Below are 20,877 nucleotides of genomic sequence, written 5' to 3'. Positions count from 1 at the left end.
AAAGTTTAAGGGCCAAAGGGAGCAATAATTATACATGAATAGCTGGACAAATCACGTTTCCAATCTTATTTTTCACTACTACTAATCATTTACCCACCAAACTAAATCTGCTTAATGTATACCCTGTGTATTGTTACCTCCATGACGTTTTTCATGCTATGCTCCATACAATACCCTTGCTACTCAACACCCCCAAACCCAAATCATGTCTACCCTTTGGGACCTAGCATATACCACTTCTTCCATACAATTTCCCTTTGTTTTGACGAACTCCTGAAATAATTTCCTATGTACCTCTCTAAAATAATACCATGTTTCGGGCTTCCCTGGTGGTGCAGTGGTTGAGAATCCGCCTGCCAATGCAGGGGACACGGGTTCGAGCCCTGGTCTGGGAAGATCCCACATGCCGCAGAGCAACTGGGCCCGTGAGCCACAATTGCTGAGCCTGCGCGTCCAGAGCCTGTGCTCCACAACAAGAGAGGCCGCGATAGTGAGAGGCCCGCACGCCGCGATGAAGAGTGGTCCCCGCTCGCCGCAACTAGAGAAAGCCCTTGCACAGAAACGAAGACCCAACACAGCCAAAAATAAATAAATATATTTTAAAAATAATAATAATACCATGTTTCATCAATTCTAAAATGCATATTTTTTCACATTTTAACATCTCTGGAGATTACTGTTTTTTTTTTCCCCAATAAAAATTGAATTTTATTGAATTTTTTTTTTATACAGCAGGTTCTTATTAGTTATCCATTTTATACATATTGGTGTATATATGTCAATCCCAATTGCCCAATTCATCACACCACCACCCTCCCCCCGCCACTTTCCCCCCTTGGTGTCCATATGTTTGTTCTCTGCATCTGTGTCTCAATTTCTGCCCTACAGACCAGTTCATCTGTACCATTTTTCTAGGTTCCACATATATGCGTTAATGTACAATATTTCTTTATCACTTTCTGACTTACTTCACTCTGTATGACAGTCTCTAGATCCATCCACGTCTCTACAAATCACCCAGTTTTGTTCCTTTTTATGGCTGAGTAGTATTCCATTGTATATATGTACCACATCTTCTTTATCCATCCATCTGTCGATGGGCATTAAGTTGCTTCCATGACCTGGCTATTGTAAATAGTGCTGCAATGAACATTGGGGTGCATGTGTCTTTTTGAGTTATGGTTTTCTCTGGATATATGCCCAGTAGTGGGATTGCTGGGTAATATGTGAATTCTATTTTTACTTTTTTAAGGAACCACCATACTGTTCTCCATAGTGGTTGTATCAATTTACATTCCCATCAACAGTGCAAGAGGGTTCCCTTTTCTCCACACCCTCTCCAGCATTTGTTGTTTGTAGATTTTCTGATGATGCCCATTCTAACTGGTGTGACGTAATACCTCACTGTAGTTTTGATTTGCATTTCTCTAATAGTTAGTGATGTTCAGGAGCTGTTTGTTTTTATAATATTGAGCTGCATGAGCTGTTTATATATTTTGGAGATTCATCCTTTGTCCGTTGATTCGTTTGCAAATATTTTCTCCCATTCTGAGGGTTGTCTTTTCGTCTTGTTTGTAGTTTCCTTTGCTGTACAAAAACTTTTAAGTTTCATTAGGTCCCATTTGTTTATTTCTGTTTTTATTTCCTTACTCTAGGAGGTGGATCAAAAAAGATCTTGCTGTGATTTATGTCAAAGAGTGTTCTTCCTATGTTTTCCTCTAAGAGTTTTATACTGTCTGGTCTTACATCTAGGTCTCGAATCCATTTTGAGTTTATTTTTGTGTATGGTGTTAGGGAGTGTTCTAATTTCATTCTTTTACATGTAGCTGTCCAGTTTTCCCAGAACCACTTATTGAAGACACTGTCTTTTCTCCATTGTATATCCTTGCCTCCTTTGTCATAGGTTAGTTGACCACAGGTGCATGGGTTTATCTCTGGGCTTTCTATCCTGTTCCACTGATCTATATTTCTGTTTCTGTGCCAGTACCATATTGTCTTGATTACTGTAGCTTTGTAGTATAGTCTGAAGTCTGGGAGCCTGATTCCTACAGCTCTGTTTTTTTCCCTCAAGACTGTTTGGCTATTCGGGGTCTTTTGCGTCTCCATACAAATTTTAAGATTTTTTTGTTTTAGTTCTGTAAAAAATGCCATTGGTAATTTGATAGCGATTGCAGTGAATCTGTAGATTGCTTTGGGTAGTATACTCATTTTCACAATGTTGATTCTTCCAATCCAAGAACATGGTATATCTCTCCATCTGTTTGTATCATCTTTAATTTCTTTCATCAGTGTCTCATAGTTTTCTGCATACAGGTCTTTTGTCTCCCTAGGTAGGTTTATTCCTAGGTATTTTATTCTTTTTGTTGCAATGGTAAATGGGAGTGTTTCCATAATTTCTCTTTCAGATTTTTCATCGTTAGTGTATAGGAATACAAGAGATTTCTGTGCATTAATTTTGTATCCTGCAACTTTACCAAATTCATTGATTAGCTCTAGTAGTTTTCTGGTGGCATCTTTAGAATTCTCTATGTATAGTATCATGTCATCTGCAGACAGTGGCAGTTTTACTTCTTCTTTTCCAATTTGTATTCCTTTTATTTCTTTTTCTTCTCTGATTGTCATAGCTAGGACTTCCAAAACTATGTTAAATAATAGTGGTCAGAGTGGACATCCTTGTCTTGTTCCTGATCTTAGAGGAAATGCTTTCAGTTTTTCACCATTGAGAATGATGTTTGCTGTGGGTTTGTCGTATATGGCCTTTATTATGTTGAGGTAGGATCCCTCTATGCCCACTGTCTGGAGAGTTTTTATCATAAATGGGTGTTAAATTTTGTCAAAAGCTTTTTCTGCATCTATTGAGATGATCATATGCTTTTTCCTCTTCAATTTGTTAATATGGTGTATCACATTGATTGATTTGCATATATTGAAGAATCCTTGCATCCCTGGGATAAATCCCACTTGGTCATGGTGTATGATTCTTTTAATGTGTTGTTGGATACTGTTTGCTAGTATTTTGTTGAGGATTTTTGCATCTATATTCATCAGTGATATTGGTCTGTAATTTTCTCTTTTTGTAGTATCTTTCTCTCATTTTGGTATCAGGGTGATGGTGGCCTCGTAGAATGAGTTTGGGAGTGTTCCTTCCTCTGCAATTTTTTGGAATAGTTTGAGAAGGATGGGTGTTAGCTCTTCTCTAAATGTTTGATAGAATTCACCTGTGAAGCCATATGGTCCTAGACTTTTGTTTGTTGGAAGATTTTAAATCCCAGTTTCAATTTCATTACTTGTGAGTGGTCTGTTCATAGTTTCTGTTTCTTCCTGGCTCGGTCTTTGAAGGTTATACCTTTCTAAGAATCTGTCCATTTCTTCCAGGTTGTCCATTTTGTTGGCATAGAGTTGCTTGTAGTAGTCTCTTAGGATGCTTTGTATTTCTGTGGTGTCTGTTGTCACTTCTCCTTTTTCATTTCTAATTTTATTGATTTGAGTCCTCTCCCTCTTTTTCTTCATGAGTCTAGCTAATGGTTTATCAATTTTGTTTATCTTCTCAAAGAACCAGCTTTTAGTTTTATTGATCTTTGCTATTGTTTTCTTTGTTTCTATTTCATTTATTTCTGCTCTGATCTTTATGATTTCTTTCCTTCTGCTAACTTTGGGTTTTGTTTGTTCTTCTTTCCGTAGTTCCTTTAGGTGTAAGGTTAGATTGTTTATTTGAGATTTTTCTTGTTTCTTGAGGTAGGCTTGTATAGCTATAAACTTCCCTCTTAGAACTGGTTTTGCTGCATCCCATAGGTTTTGGATCGTTGTGTTTGCATTGTCATTTGTCTCTAGGTATTTTTTGATTTCCTCTTTGATTTCTTCAGTGATCTCTTTGTTATTTAGTAACATATTGTTTAGCCTCCATGTATTTGTGTTTTTTACGTTTTTTTCCCTGTAATTCATTTCTAATCTCATAGTGTTGTGGTCAGAAAAGATGCTTGATATGATTTCAGTTTTCTTAAATTTACTGAGGCTTGATTTGTGACTCAAGATGTGATCTATCCTGGAGAGTGTTCCATGTGCACTTGAGAAGAAAGTGTAATCTGCTGTTTTTGGATGGAATGTCCTATAAATATCAACTAAATCTATCTGGTCTGTTGTGTCATTTAAAGCTTCTGTTTCCTTATTTATTTTCATTTTGGATGATCTGTCCATTGGTGTAAGTGAGGTGTTAAAGTCCCCCACTATTATTGTGTTACTGTCACTTTCCTCTTTTACAGCTGTTAGCAGTTGCCTTATGTATTGAGGTGCTCCTATGTTGGGTGCATATATATTTATAATTGTTATATCTTCTTCTTGGATTGATCCCTTGATCATTATGTAGTGTCCTTCCTTGTCTCTTGTAACATTCTTTATTTTAAAGTCTATTTTATCTGATATGAGTATTGCTACTCCAGGTTTCTTTTGATTTCCATTTGCATGGAATATCTTTTTCCATCCCCTCACTTTCAGTCTGTATGTGTCCCTAGGTCTGAAGTGGGTCTCTTGTAGACAGCGTATATATGGGTCTTGTCTTTGTATCCATTCAGCACGCCTGTGTCTTTTGGTTGGAGGATTTAATCCATTCATGTTTAAGGTAATTATCTATATGTATGTTCCTATGACCATCTTCTTAATTGTTTGGGGTTTGTTTTTGTAGGTCCTTTTCTTCTCTTGTGTTTCCCACTTTAGCATTTGTTGTAGAGCTGGTTTGGTGGTGCTGAATTCTCTTAGCTTTTGCTTGTCTGTAAAGCTTTTGATTTTTCCATCAAATCTGAATGAGATCCTTGCCAGGTAGAGTAATCTTGGTTGTAGGTTTTTCCCTTTCATCACTTTAAGTATATCATGCCACTCCCTTCTGGCTTGTAGAGTTTCTGCTGAGAAATCAGCTGTTAACCTTATGGGAGTTCCCTTGTATGTTATTTGTTCTTTTTCCCTTGATGCTTTCAATAATTTTTCTTTGTCTTTAATTTTTGCCAGTTTGATTACTATGTGTCTCGGCGTGTTTCTCCTTGGGTTTATCCTGTGTGGGACTTGCTGCACTTCCTGGACTTGTGTGGCTATTTCCTTTCCCATGTTAGGGATGTTTTTGCCTATAATCTCTTCAAATATGTTCTCTGGTCCTTTCTCTCTCTCTTCTCCTTCTGGGACCCCTATAATGCGAATGTTGTTGTGTTTAATGTTGTCCCAGAGGTCTCTTAGGCTGTCTTCATTTCTTTTCATTCTTTTCTCTTTATTCTGTTCTGCAGCAGTGAATTCCACCATTCTGTCTTCCAGGACACTTCTCCGTTCTTCTGCCTCCGTTATTCTGCTATTGATTCCTTCTAGTGTAGTTTTCATTTCAGTTTTATTGCATTGTTCATCTCTGTGTGTTTGTTCTTTAATTCTTCTGGGTGTTCGTTCTTTAATTCTTCTAGGTCTTTGTTAAACATTTCTTGCATCTTCTCGATCTTTGCCTCTATTCTTTTTCCCAGGTCCTGGATCATCTTCACTATCATTATTCTGAATTCTTTTTCTGGAAGGTTGCCTATCTCCACTTCATTTAGTTGTTTTTCTGGGGTTTTATCTTGTTCCTTCATCTGGTACATAGCCCTCTGCCTTTTCATCTTGTCTATGTTTCTGTGAATGTGGTTTTTGTTCCACAGGCTGCAGGATTGTAATTCTTCTTGCTTCTGCTGTCTGCCTTCTGGTGGATTAGGCTATCTAAGAGGCTTATGCACATTTCCTGATGGGAGGGACTGGTGGTGGGTAGAGCTGGCTCTTGCTCGGGTGGGCAGAGCTCAGTAAAACTTTAATCCTCTTGTCTGCTGATGGGTGGGGCTGGGATCCCTCCCTGTTAGTTGTTTGGCCTGAGGCGTCCCAACACTGGAGCCTACCCGGACTCTTTGGTGGGGCTAATGGCGGACTCTGGGAGGGCTCACACCAAGGAGTACTTCCCAGAACTTCTGCTGCCAGTGTCCTTGTCCTCACAGTGAGACACAGCCACCCCCCGCCTCTGCAGGAGACCCTCCAACACCAGCAGGTAGGCCTGGTTCAGTCTCCTATGGGTTCACTGCTCCTTCCCCTGGCACCCGATGCGCACATTACTTTGTGTGTGCCCTCCAAGAGTGGAGTCTCTGTTTCCCCCAGTCCTGTTGAAGTCCTGTAATCAAATCCCGCTAGCCTTCAAAGTCTGATTCTCTAGGAATTCTTCCTCCCGTTGCCTGACCCCCAGGTTGGGAAGCCTGACGTGGGCCTCAGAACCTTCACGCCAGTGGGTGGACTTCTGTGGTACAAGTGTTCTCTAGTTTGTGAGTCACTGACCCAGCAGTTATGGGATTTGATTTTATTGTGATTGCGCCCCTCCTACCGTCTCATTGTGGGTTCTCCTTTGTCTTTGGATGTGGGGTATCTTTTTTGGTCAGTTCCAGTGTCTTCCTGTGGATGATTGTTCAGCAGTTAGCTGTGGTTCCAGTGCTCTCACAAGAGGGAGTGAGAGCATGTCCTTCTACTCTGCCATCTTGAACCAGTCTCCCTCAAATTACTCTTTTATCATATGCCATTTGTCATCAGCGTTTTTGAAAGAAAGAATATATCATGGTATTCTGTGGAAAAACATGAACAACAGCTACTCTGAGTCAAAAAAATAGTTCAGAAGAATGAAGATGCGTTAGGGATACCTTAACTGATTTTGTGTATATTCTTTTTATGTGTACACTATGTGATATATGACAAAACCAGCCAAAGTAAGTCTTTAAAAAACTTATTTAATACAAAATAAAAATTCTAAGTGGTAAGGCATTGTTTTATAGTTAATTGGCAGCTTTTTTCTTTGTATACATAAAATAATGGTGTGACTTACAATCACTGGTGTCCTAGATTCAAAGAAATATGATAGTGTTATTTTGTGATTAAATATGCCAGGCATTAAGAGCATGTACCTTCCTAATACATGTTGTGTCATTTATATTTGTGTTTATTTCTAATCTTATATTAAACTACAGGCTCTTTGAGGGCAGAATTTGTGTTTGTTTTATCTTTGTTTCCCTTACAACACCTAGTACAATGCTTTATAACATATACACATAAAATAAATACTTAATAAATAAGTGGATTAAAATATGAAGTATTATACAATAAGTGCCACAGGAAGGTAAAGTACTATATGAGTGAACATCTACTAGTACATTCTCAATTAACTGCTTAACTGTAGTGTGTTAGAACTGTATTTATATATGGTATTTGGTCCGGTCCTTGGGCTGAATCTCAACTTAGGCCAGTGTTTTTTGAACCAACTATAAATGATCCTAATAGAATTCTATAAATTTAGGTCTGGTTTGCTGACTACATTTACGAGGAAATGTGGTGACTCATCTTGATTGAATCATAGAAAGTAGTAAATAAAGCCTTTGCCTTAGAGAACAGCTGACAGTGACTTTCCCTAATGATGCTAAGATTATACAGGAGATCAGGCAAATGCCTGTCTCTAAGAAATATAGTACTTTTAAAAATAGCCCTGTTTTTTTTCCCTCCAATCAATCTCAATACACCTACAATAAAAAACAGCCTGGGGAATAAAAAACAGCTTAGGGAATTATGTCTATGCGATATTTTCTAGTTTTTACCCTTATTCTTTGGGCTATAAGTACAAGAAATAACATAAGCATTTTTCTTCAGTCAGCTAAATAGCTCTAGTTCTGATTCAAATAAGTTTGTTTCCATTTTTTCTCTGGCAGTGCTTGTGTGTTTACTTGGCATGGAAAAGCACTATGGTAGTCCACCCTACTGTTCAACAAATATCTCTTTCTAGATACATGATAGGATTGTACATTCTTTCCCTGTTGAAGTTAGGTGTGGTCATGTGACTTTTTTGTCCAATAAAATGAGACCACTAATGACATGAAGCTTTAAGAGCAAGTACAAAATTTACCACACTTCCTTTATCCTGAGGCAGCAACTAATAGAAGCACAAAGATGGAGCCTCCCTTAGCCTAAGTCCCTGAGTGAGGATAGCATAGTGCCAGGTCCCCGTCATATTTGACCAGCTCATAGACACATAGTACGTTTTGTGCCAGTAAGATTGTGGGGTTATTAGATAAGCATAACCTAGCTTATCATGATTAATATAGTCTTCACCCCAAAACAGTGGGCTTTAGTGGTAACTAAAAGAATATAACAGATTTGATGTGCTGGTATTGGCCTAGTATTTTTTTTTCTTCCTTATGGAAATATTTATTTACACAGCTTCTCTAAGCTAATATTCATCACAAGGTGAATAGAAAGAGTCCATTCCATACATCAAAATACTTTTCTTTGAATTACAGTCTTTTGTCAAGACATTTTGATATACTTCTATGAGATGTCCTTTCATCTGGCAACAGTAGAATTGCCAATTCATTCTTGCATTTATTCTTTTATTCAACAAACTTTTTTGAATGCCCATTATTTGCCAGGTGCTAAGACTAGGAAGATGTTCAAGGCACTCTAGATAGTTTGGTGGAAGTGGCAGAAGGTAAGCAGGGCTAAAAACTATAAGGCAGTTTGTTCTTCTGAAGTCTAGGTGCTTCACTGGTTTCATACATGATACATACCTGTTTCATTTTAAAATAGTTAAACTACATTTAAAATTTAACTTCACAAGTACCATATCCAAGGTGACATAGATCAATTTTTGCCACTGCTGAGACCACCAACATATTACCTTAGAAGTTAGAAGTTTCTTTACCATAGCTAGTATAGAAACTGTTTAAGAAATAAGAAATTAAGTGCCATCAAAAAGTTTAATTCTTGACATATATACACCATCAAGTGTAAAATAGATAGCTAGTGGGAAGCAGCTGCATAGCACAGGGAGAGCAGCTTGGTGCTTTGTGACCACCTAGAGGGGTGGGATAGGGAGGGTGGGAGGGAGACGCAAGAGGGAAGGGATATGGGGATATATGTATACATATAGCTGATTCACTTTGTTATACAGCAGAAACTAACACAACATTGTAAAGCAATTATACTTCAATAAAGATGTTAAAAAATAAATTAAAAAATTTTTTTAAAGTTTAATTCTCCCAATTATCATAGAAGAAAAAAATTTTTATCACATTATCAGGTAGTTTCCAGCAGCTGTATTTTACAAATTAAAAAATTAAAAGCTGAATTCTGTTTCTGGTCTTCATTATAAGAATCTGAGTATCTTTTGCAAAGGCAGTGCAGATGAGTTAGGAGACAGCAAGGTTCCCTTTTGGTTCTTTTTCCCATCACTTTCTGCCTTTTCATTCTAGGGGTTCTTCAGCAAGCGCCTGAAAGGCTCCATCAAGAGGACCAAAAGCCAATCAAAGCTTGACCGAAACACGAGCTTTCGGCTTCCCTCCCTTCGCAATACAGATGACAGGTAGGAGTTCACTTGCTTAAAACAAAGAAAGCAATTTTACAGTGCATTTTGATAAGGCATTTCGGTCTTCATTAACTTTGCATCAATGATAGTTGGAAAGATCCAATACAAAATTTACTTTTTTGTCTTGCTCATATTGAGGCAAGGTACAAAATATTGGCTTAAATATCCAACCAGTTTAAAAATCTTACAATATTAGAGAGTGTGTGGATACCTAAGAACTAATTTAAGAATCGGTTGTGCTGTTTCTGTCGAATCAAGTTCTAGTGGTCAGAGGTGTATCTTTCTTTTGTAGGATGACCATAAGGGATGATGATGGCTGTAGCTAACATTTTTTTTTTCATCTTTTCTTTTTAAATTTTATTTATTTATTTATTTATGACTGTGTTGGGTCTTCGTTTCTGTGCGAGGGCTTTCTCTAATTGCGGCAAGCGGGGGCCACTCTTCATCGCGGTGTGCGGGCCTCTCACTATCGCGGCCTCTCTTGCTGCGGAGCATAGGCTCCAGACGCGCAGGCTCAGTAGTTCTGGCTCACGGGCCCAGTTGCTCCACGGCATGTGGGATCTTCCCAGACCAGGGCTCGAACCTGTGTCCCCTGCATTGGCAGGCAGATTCTCAACCACTGCACCACCAGGGAAGCCCCAGCTAACATTTTTTGAGCACTGTATTAAGTGCTTTATATGCGTTATCTTATTTAATCTTAATAATAACCCTGTAAGAGAAATATTAATATTATCACCATTTTATAGATGACAAGTCTGAGGAACAGAGAAGTTAAGTAATCTTGCCCAAGGTTATACTGCTTAGTAAATAGCAAAAATGGTATTTAAACTTGGGCAATTTGGCTCTAAGAGTCCATGGTCTTCACTGCTACATTGTTCTTTGTGTATAGTATATGGACTCGGCCTCATTAATTTGCAGTCACATCTAGAAGATATGTATGAAAAGGAGGCCTGGATTTCAATAATTAGCACTACCAGCTTAAGCAAACCTCAAATGCATGGCTTGCTAAGGATAACAACCCTCTAAAATGATTGAATGTATACTAGGACACATTTGTAATATTTCATGTCTCTACAATGTTCAAAATTTAGAAAATGGTACTTGTGTCTTGACACATCACCATCACCAGTATTTATTGAGTGCTTACTCTGTGCCAAGTATTTTTAATGTAGTATCTTATGTAATACAGCCCTAGATACTATTATTATCCTCATTTTACAGATAAGGAACTAAGGCAAAATAGATTGAGAAACTTGCCCAAGGTCACACAGCTAAGTAGTAGAGCTTCGATTTAAACTCATGTCTGCCTTTCATAATGATACTCTTATTTATACTTGGGTGTTTTTTTTTTACTTTTGGTAACAAGTCCATTATTTCCAGTTATCTGCGTAACAAACAGAAATATAGATTATAATCTCTATAATGGCAGATTATAGATTTGCCAGGCAGAGAATTACTCTCGTTTTATATGTGAAGTAACTTGTCCCCCATACTGAGTTGATAAGAGGCTACTGCTTTATCAGCTCTTCTTATCCCTGAACCACGTTAGAGATGTTCTGTGAAATTTGCAAGTATGTTCAATTTGCAGTGTAATTGTATTGTTAAATATCTCTTTTATACCTTTTTGTTTTAAGGTAATCATTAAAAAAAGATCTTTCATTCTCATATTTTTCCCTTAGATTTTACTGTATAGCACAGGGAACTATATATATATAACTGAATCACTTTGTTGTACAGCAGAAATTAACACAACATTGTAAATCAACTATACATCAATTTTAAAAAATTACTTTTATCATTCAACCATTTACATTTTATCAGTATGATGGATGAATAGTAATAATAAACACATATACAGTATGTACTATGTGCCATACACTGTTCTAAGCACTTTACATAAATGAAATCATTTAATCAACGTAACAACCCTAGTTACAGTCATGACCTCATTTTGAAGATGAGAAAACTGAAACAGAGAAATTAGTAAATTGCACAAGTTCACACAGCTTAGAAAATGGCAGTACTGCGGTTCCAATCCAAGAATTCTAGCTCTTGAGTCTACATTTTTTAATTTATGCTATATTGCCTCTCACAAAAAAGGCAGGTGGGGGGCATTTCTTTGTTTTAATTTGTAGTTACCTAATGCCTACTAAGTTGACCATCTTTTCACAAGTTTTCTTCTTCTATGACTTGCTTATTCATCCCTTTGCCATTTTTCTATTGAGCTATTTGTCCTTTTTCTTATGGTTTGGAGTAGTGCTTTATTATTACTAGGGATTGTAAGCCACTATTATGCACGTTGTTAAAATTTTCTTCCAGTCTGTTTCTTGTGTTTTTAAATCATGTCTCTAAATTATATAGAAGTTTTAGATTTTCACTTGGTCCAACATGTCAGTCTTTTTCTTTGTTGGCTTACCTGGCCAAATTTGACCAGAACACTGAACTCAAGAAGCCAGGGATCTCTTTCTCATTAAATTTCTCATTATGATGCTGTTCAAATCACTATATCTCACTTCTTCAGGAGGAGGAAATATTCTACCTGGGGTATTAGGAGGATAATGAAGTAATGATCATGATATTTTGAATTCTTCAGGCTTTTTGATAACAACAAACCTTATCTGCACTGATTACATTTTAAAAAGATAAAATTATCCTCATGAGGTCTGAATTACTGCTTTCAGATGGCAGAAAAACAGTTGTAAATGAGTTAATTTCATCTAAAGAAAGTTATTTCATTACTACATATGATCAGTAAGCTTTTCTGTGCAAAAGAACATAGGGTATTTTAACATGCAGACTTAATTGATCAAAAAGACCCTCCAGGTTTGTCTAGCCCAATGATCTGCAAATCGTAGACTCTGCTCTAAGGCCCTGATGGAATTTGGTACCAATGTTGCTTTGGGGATCAATTTATAATGATCCTTAAACTCAGAATTTCCTTTGTGAAGTTGTGGGGCATAGGCATAAGGAGTAAAACTTTGCCAAATAATTAATATTTTTAAGAACCAAATTTCTTGTTACACAGTAACATATCTAATTGTGACGGTTATGTACAGACTAGAAAGCCATTTGCTACCAGGGAATGTAGAGTACTAAAGACACAGCCCCAACCTCAAGGTGTCCAGTAGAAGAAGTAAATATTCAGGAAGAAATGGTATAGGGGAGGTGAGATTACTTCTTGTTAGGTGGACCAAGAAAGACCTTAGAGGGCAGTGGCCTGTGAGCTGAACCTTAAAAAAGCAGGTATTATTTGAACTGAGAAACAGACACATGGAGAGAGCATTCCTCAGAATGGAAATAATAAGCAAAAGAAGAAAACAGGAAACTACAGAGCTTGAAAAGAAATACTGAGTAGTTCATGGTATATAAAGGAGTGAGGTAGGAAATGATTGGAAAGGTAAAGTTCCAATTTTTACTTTGATAGGTAAAAAACTTTGTGTTTTTTTGTCTTAAAAATGACTCAAGGGGCTTCCCTGGTGGCGCAGTGGTTGAGAATCTGCCTGCCAATGTAGGGGACACGGGTTCGAGCCCTGGTCTGGGAAGATCCCACATGCCGCGGAGCAACTAGGCCCGTGAGCCACAATTACTGAACCTGCGCGTCTGGAGCCTATGCTCCGCAACAAGAGAGGCCACGATAGTGAGAAGCCCGTGCACCGCGATGAAGAGTGGCCCCCGCTTGCCGCCAGTAGAGAAAGCCCTCGCACAGAAATGAAGACCCAACACAGCCATAAATAAATAAATAAATAAAATTAAAAATAAAATAAAATAAAAATTAAAAAAAAAAAAGACTCAATATAAGAAACAGAAATATGAACTCCATCTTTGATGAAACAAGGATAAATCTGAAGATAGATTACTTAAAACTAGAGGAAGATCAGACATAGTTGCCTGGAGAAGGAAATTCTGAAAAAAAGTCTATCACTTAATGATTCTGATCAGTTGCTAATTAAGAGATACTCAAAACAGTAATGGCTTAAACAAGGTAAAGTTATATTTTCCTCACCTATAAGAAGTCTGAGGGTGGGCAGTCTAGGACTAAGGGTTCAGGGCTCTTTGTGGGCTTTTTCCTCTGCCATTCTCAAGATCTTCAAGGATCTCTTTATGAACACAAGTTAGCTACTGGAGCTCTAGCCATAGCATCCATGTTTCAGGTACCAGAAAAGAGAGGCCCATAAAAGGACACCTGTCTTCCAACCAAGTTATCTCCCTTTAGAGCAATTTCCCTGAAACCTCACCCAGTGGCTTCTCATTGTCACTTTTATCTGCAAGAGAGACTGGGAAATGTTATACATTGGTACGTTGTTGCCCCCAATAATACAGGAGTCTGTTATTAAGGAAGGAGGAAAAGACGGGCATTAGGAAGACAGCTAGCATCTCTAACATAAGAAAGACGTTGATTTACCCACTCACCCCCAGAACTCTGGAAAGATTCAGCTCCCACCCAGCTCTAGCAGGCCAGCAGCCAGGCTTACATTCATCACACAGCAAATTTGAGAAACTGAACCAGATAAAAAGACCTACAGATACCAACATTTATGTTCCCCCATTACAATTTCAGCTGGTAATTCTACTCCTAAGTATATCCAAGAGAAATGAAAAACGTATGTCCCCATAAAAATTTGTAACATGAATGTTCATAAACATTATTTATAGTAGCCTCTAAAGTGGTAATGACCCAAATGTCCATCAACTGATGAATGGATATACAAAACATGATATATCCATGCAATGCAATATTATTCAGTCATAAAAAGGAATGAAGTACTGATACATGCTACAACATGGACAAACCTTGAAAACTTTATGCAAAGTGGAAGAAGCCAATCACAAAACACCATATAATGTACAATTCCATTTATATGAAATGTCCAGAATAGGCAAATCTATGGAGACAGTAGATTAATGGTTGCCAGAGGCTGGGGATATAGGGCAGGGGAAAGTGATGAATGAAGAATGACTGCTAATAGACATAAAGTTTCTTTTTGGAGTGATGAAATGTTTTAAGCTTAGCCTGTGGTGATAATTGCACAACTCTGAATATACTGAAAATGGTACACTTTAAATGGGTAGATTTTATGGTATGTTAATTATATCTCAATAAAGATGTTAAATTTTTTTTTAAAAAAACAGCTGGCCAGGAAGTACTCTGCAGTGAAGCTCACTAATCTGTAAGCTCTATTCCAGCACACAAAGCTTCCATTGAGTTCTTTAGTGCTTTAATCTTAAATGTAAACAGATGGCCAAGAATCTCCAGATATTTGAGGAAATTCTTCAACATGAAAGGCAGAGAGAAAAACAAATAAATAGAAGAGAGAAAAAAGAACCCAGAAGAAACAGAGACAATGCATAGAGCCAAAAACAACTTCAAAGCATAATAAATATTTTCAGAAGATAAGATAGTGCATCTATGAAACAATAAGATGCTATAAGAAAAGGAACCTCAAAGAAACAAGAAAGAGAGCTTGGAAATTGAAATATAAAAGCTAAAGTCAAGTCAATCTCCCAGAAAGTGGAACAGAAAATTAGAAAATCAATCCAGAAGATTCTAGTAAAAGAAAAATTTTATTAGAAAACTTTGGAGAGGAAATTGTCAAAGAAATAATACAAGAAAATTTCCCAAAACAAGAAAATATAAATATCCAGATTGGAAAGGCCACCAAATTCCCAATACAGTGAATGAAAAATGACAAAAGACTTTCCAACACATACACACACACACGCACACACACACACACACACACACACACACACACCAATTCACTTCATCATGAAAGAGCACAACACCAAGGGTTTAAAAAAAAATCTTAAAAGCTTCTAGAAAGAAAAAATAGGTTACATACAAAGGAGGTATGAAAGCATTGCATTGGAATTCTCAATAGAATATTGAAAATCAAAAGTCAGTGGAGCAGTGTTTTCAAAATTCTGAGTGGAGGTTATTTTCAACCCAGTATTGCATACACAGGACAGAATGTCAGATGAGGAGTTTGGATTTTATTGTATAAGCAATGGGGGATCTTTGAACATTTTTGAGCATGGAAGTGACCTAATCAGAATTGTGCCAATTATAGATTTGTCCAACAATGGAATTTCAAATGACTTGGTTTGCAGAGAGTAAGTTTGGGAGACCAATTAGCAAAAAAAAAAAAGCTATTGTAGGAAATAAGAAAGGCTCTAAAGAGGGTAGTTGGCAGTGGGAATGAAGAGTCAGAGACAAGATAGGAGAAACATTTTAGAGGCAAAATCAATAGGATGTCACAAAGTCATCATTGTTCCAAAGCCATCTAATCAGATAAAAGCCAGTAAAGTGATTTCCTAGAATCAATATTGGCAGCATTTTCACATTAAAACCATGTCATGTGGAAGGGTGTTGGGACAGGAGAAGACTCTGCTATTTCTGCCTTATATTGAAATACACTTTGAAAAGTTTGAAAAACTAGGAAATGCTGAAAAAACGTGGTTATACAGCATTGTCAGGCATTCCAGGATTTCGAATGCCTGTCAGGTTGCCAACCTTGCTCTGGAAGTGCTACTTAAATTTACCAAGTCTTGAGGTAAAGATAAGCATATGGAATAGAATTTTCTCAACTCCTTCAAACGTCCTTCAAGTAAAAACCTTTGCAGTAATGTCTTCGATTCTGAGGCTCACTGACAAAGCATGGTTTTAAAGTAGTCTGCTTATTCTTTGTCAGGAGATACCTAAGAATAAGTGTAGTGTTCATTTGTAGGGTGTATACACTCAGCTTCTTGAGTTTCTCCTAATTAGAACTAATTTTTTAACTTTTTTTTTTTTAATTTGTATACTCACAAGAAGTTGTAGAGTCTTGCAAGCACTTCCCCCAGTAGTGATATCTTATAACTGTAGTGTAATATCAAAACCAGGTAATTGACATTGGTACAATACTGTTAACTAGACTACAAATTTTGTTTTTCACCAATTTTTATGTGCACTCATTTGTGTGTGTTTATAATTCTATGCAATTTAATCCTATGTATAGATTTGCATAACCACCACCACAATCAAGATACAGAATTATTCCATTACCAGAAAAGAACTCCCTCTGCTACTCTTTACAGTCATACCCACCTCCCCACACCCATCCCTGTCCCCTAGCAACCACTTTTTGTTTTCTACCTCTATGGTTTTGTTATTTCAAGAATGTTATATAAATGGAATCATATAGTGTGTAGCCATTTAAGATTGGCTTTTTTTTTCACTAAATAAAATGCCCTTGAAATCCCTCCAAATTGTTGCATCTATCAATAGTTTGTTTCTTGTTATTGCTGAGTAGTATTCCATTTTATGGATGTATCAAAATTTGTTAACCAATCACCTACTGGAGAACATTGGTTTCTGATTTTTAGCTATTAGAAATAAAGCTGCTGTGAACAGTTGTGTACACATAAGTTTTCACTTCTCTGCAGTAAATACGCAAGCATGCAGTTGCTGGGTTGTATGATACGTACTTGTTTAGGTTTAGAGGAAACTGCTGAACTATTTTCCAGAGTACCTGTACAATTTTACATTCCCACCAGCCATTTTTATGGGTTTTGTGTGTGTGTGTGTGTGTGTGTGTGTGTGTCCCAAGACATTTTCACCTCTGTTTTCTTTTAGAAGTTTTATGATTTTTAGCTTTTATATTTAGGTCTATGATCCATTTAGTTAATCCATGGTTACTCTAAATCAAAGGTCTTGACTCAGAGCCTATTGCTGTTCACTTCGAGATAGTAATCAAAACTGCATACTTACCCCAGCCAAGCCAATTGCAGACAGTCTGCTTTTGGAGAAGGAAGTATTATAAACTACTTACTTCTCTCTTCGCATCTACTCTTCGCATCCAGCTTAACTACCCGCGGTTTTAGGTGCCCTCCAGATTTGGGGCAAGGGAAGAGACAGAAAGGAGGGGAAAGGGAATAAGAAAAGTTTTAGTACTGTCTTAGCCTTCCATAATGCTCTCTGAGTCTGGCAGATGTTTAAAGCTGACTCTTCTATCATGAGATACTTTGAAGAATTCTTCAGAAATGTCTCATCTTTGAGGAACTCTCATCTATGGTTTTTTTGAGTTTCATGGGTACATTTCTATTCTAGGTGTTCACTTGCAACTCCTTCCACAGTTTCTAGGAAGGAATTTTTGCCGTTCTAGTCTTCACCCTTCCAATCCTCTGGTCTACAGGAAATATTCACACATCCTTTGCCCTGACAAACCTCTAGGAGTGCAGCCTAATCCAAAAGTATCAACTTGGGCTGTGCTACCAACAGTTAGTCATTTCTCATCCTCTAGATTTCCTAGATAAAATCAAACCCCACCTTGTATGCGTTCCCTACCAATATCCCTTGTGTATGTTGGGGGCAGGGTGGGGATGGGAGGGATGAGCCTCACAGCTTTCTCCAAAAATTCTCTCTCACAAAATCCTTTCCCTTCTCCATACTCTCACCACTTTTTATAGTCCTGCTCTGACTGAGAGGTTCAAGGTAATGGAATCGGTTCCAAAACATTTCCTTTGTAGATTCTACAGTTTGGTACTTCACTGCGGCATGCACCTGTTTTATCTTAGAGTCTCAATTTGAAACTTCAATTTTAATATCTCATCACATATGTATATAATATTTTTACTAATCTATAATCTTGAGCATAACGTACAAAATGGAACATGGCTCTGTCCATTCCCTAACTCTCCGCATTATCTCCTACCACTCCTACCAGAAGTCCATCACCTACTTACTAAACTGTTTCATATTTCTCTACTTTTAATCTTGCTGCCCTCTCTATCCCAAATACCGTATCCTATTCCTACACCGTGTCCTTTGACAGGCTTACTTCTAATTCATACTTATGCAACAGTACCCAAGTCAGGAGTCATATGCTCCCTGACTTCTTTTCCTTGTTCTTCCTGTGCATCATTCTAGACTAAGCACCTACCCCATATACCCACCCATGGCCAACTGTATACACCTTATTATAGGACTGACTGCTTTCTATTGAATTTATATTTTCATGTTTCTGCTTACTGCAGCAGATGGGAAGCTCCGCAAGTGTACAATCTTTGTAACCCCACCCCCTACCACAATGCCTGTCCTATTAAGGAACTTAATTTCTTGGCCTGAAACAAAAGGAAAGAATCCAAACAAATTCCAGATAATAGAGAAGAAGAATCTCCTTCACTATGGTGTACTTGGATAGAATGACAACTTCTCAGAAATTATTGGATTCCAGGCCATTAATTAATCAATACAGCCTAGCTATAGATTATAGAGTTTCCCTTACTAGTGTTTACTGATATGGACCAGTTAAGGAGCCCTTAGTTTTGTGAACTAAAATCCAATTGAAGTTTCTAATTATGTCATGATAGCATTTTAAATTCGTTAGAATGCTTTATCTTAATAGAAAAAAATTATTTCCATACATTTATACCTTCTATCTTCATATTCTTCCAGCAAGGAATATATTTGGGAATAGCTCTCCTAACCTAATAGTTTACATAAAATGAACTAATGCTTGTCGTATCACTGTGAAAAACTATGTTTGCAATGATAGTCCCATTTGTATGGTACTGTAGTTTATGAGATATTTGTAAAATCATAGATGATTGCGTTTGATTTTCACAATAACTATGGGAGGTATAGGAACAGAAATCATTATCCACGTTTTACAAATGAGATAACTGAGGTTTAGAAGGAATAAATTATTTGTTCCACGTCACATAGCTAGTGAGTGATTTGAGCTGACATGAATACGTAGGGCTTTTGGGTCCAAGTTGATTGCCTTTTCCATTATCCTCTTTGTTGCATGTGTTGATAGGAAGCCTAACCTGCTGAGAAAATGATTGAGAAAGAAGGAAAGATCAAAAGGAAAAGTCATGCACACACACATATATATACACACAAACATATTCAAACAACAACTCTTAATAAGAGTAGAATACTATGCAGTAATAATTAGTGAGTCAATTTATGGTCATTATATTTTCACAATTTGGTAAAATATAAAGCAGACTCCCTACTATGCTCCTATCATCTTCCCTTCCCTCCAAATCCAAGTGGTTTGGATGAAAAATTAAAATAGAATCAGTAAAAGAAAATATAGCTGGATTTCTTGTGCTCTTGGAATGGAAGAACCCTTTCTAAGCATAAACTGGGGGAAATAATTACAAACATGACAGAAAAAGTACTAATTTACTTAATTTACATAGTCTGTATCAATACATATCAGTTAAGTTAAACAATTAGAAAAATGGTTTAAGAACATGAAATAACAGTTCATAATTCACAGAAAAGAGAACTGAGATTGCCAATATACATGTTTAAATGTCCTCAACCTCATAACTAAAGAAATTCATACTAAAGCAATAGTATAGCAATGAAATACCCTTTTTTACCAATTATACTGGCAAAGATGTTTGAAGTTTAGCCATATCTCATTTTGGTGATGTGTATAGAAACATGCACTATTAGTAGGACTTTAAATTGTTGCCATCTATTATGGAGGATAAATAGCAATATCAAAACTTTAAATGTATGTGCCCTTTGACCTAGCAGTTTCACATCTGGAAATTTAAAGCATGAATACATGCACATGTGCTTCAAGGTATATGTACTAAGATACTTTTTGAACCTCAGTGGTGATCACCAAAAAAAAAGAGAAAAGAAAAGAGACTTAGATGGTCATCAAGGATTGGTTAAACTTCTATAGGCCCATATAAGGGAATACAGTGATCATTAAAAAGCAGCAATTTATATCTATATGTTCCAGTGTAGACAAATTTCCAAAATATACTCTTAAGGAAAAAAAGTATGGTAGAATCTCATTTGTATGTGTATACATACATACACACACACACATACACACACATATATGTATATGTATAATATTTGGTTGTCTGTGTACAAAAAATTTCTGAGAGGGGTCACAAAAATCATTAATAGTATTTTCTGTAGGAGATTGAGGGAGGTACCCTTATTTTTATTTTTCACCTTCTGTCCTTCTAAGCTCTTGGCATTTATTACCAAAAGCATTTATTACTTTATTATTTAAGGGGAAAAAATGATTAACTAGAGAAAACCTCCTTCAACCCCATTTCAACCTCATGCCTCCCTGTAGCTGTTTCCCAGTTGCTGCCTCTTCACCATCAGACTATGAGTTAGTCTCCACTTTCTCATATCCTATTCATTTTCTCAACCGTCTGGAGTCTCATTTTTGTCCTCGTCATTTCACTGAAACTGCTACAATTATCTCCAATTATCTCTCAGTTCATATACCCAATGGCTACTGTTAATATTTTAACACACTCTATCTTCTACAGTAATGGACAGTCCATCCTTTTTAAGAGTTCTCTTCCCTGGGCTTTTATGATACTTGAGTCTCCTGGTTTTCCTTCTGTCTTTCAGATTCTTCAGTCTCTTCTGTCAGTTTTGTAGATTTAAATGTTAACATTTCTCAGGTTATTTTCTTAGGACCTTTTCTCAGTCTACATGTTCTATTTCAGTATTCACATTC

The 20,877-nt window shown here is 36.9% G+C and overlaps 1 protein-coding gene across 5 annotated transcripts in view; it reads left to right on the top strand.

Annotated features, from left to right (window-relative positions):
* RASAL2 (RAS protein activator like 2) overlaps positions 1 to 20,877 on the top strand; it is a 389,073-nt gene that overhangs the window by 325,370 nt on the left and 42,826 nt on the right. For all 5 annotated transcript variants that reach the window (XM_082366722.1, XM_082366723.1, XM_082366726.1 and 2 more), the window contains one exon: positions 9,273 to 9,382. In XM_082366722.1, coding sequence (XP_082222848.1) covers positions 9,273 to 9,382 — 110 coding nt within the window. The remainder of the gene's footprint in view (positions 1 to 9,272; positions 9,383 to 20,877) is intronic.

Source organism: Balaenoptera borealis (genome assembly GCF_965194805.1).
Source record: "Balaenoptera borealis genome assembly, chromosome: 1".
Classification (NCBI taxonomy): domain Eukaryota; kingdom Metazoa; phylum Chordata; class Mammalia; order Artiodactyla; family Balaenopteridae; genus Balaenoptera; species Balaenoptera borealis.
This window is presented reverse-complemented; position numbering and strand designations above follow the sequence as displayed.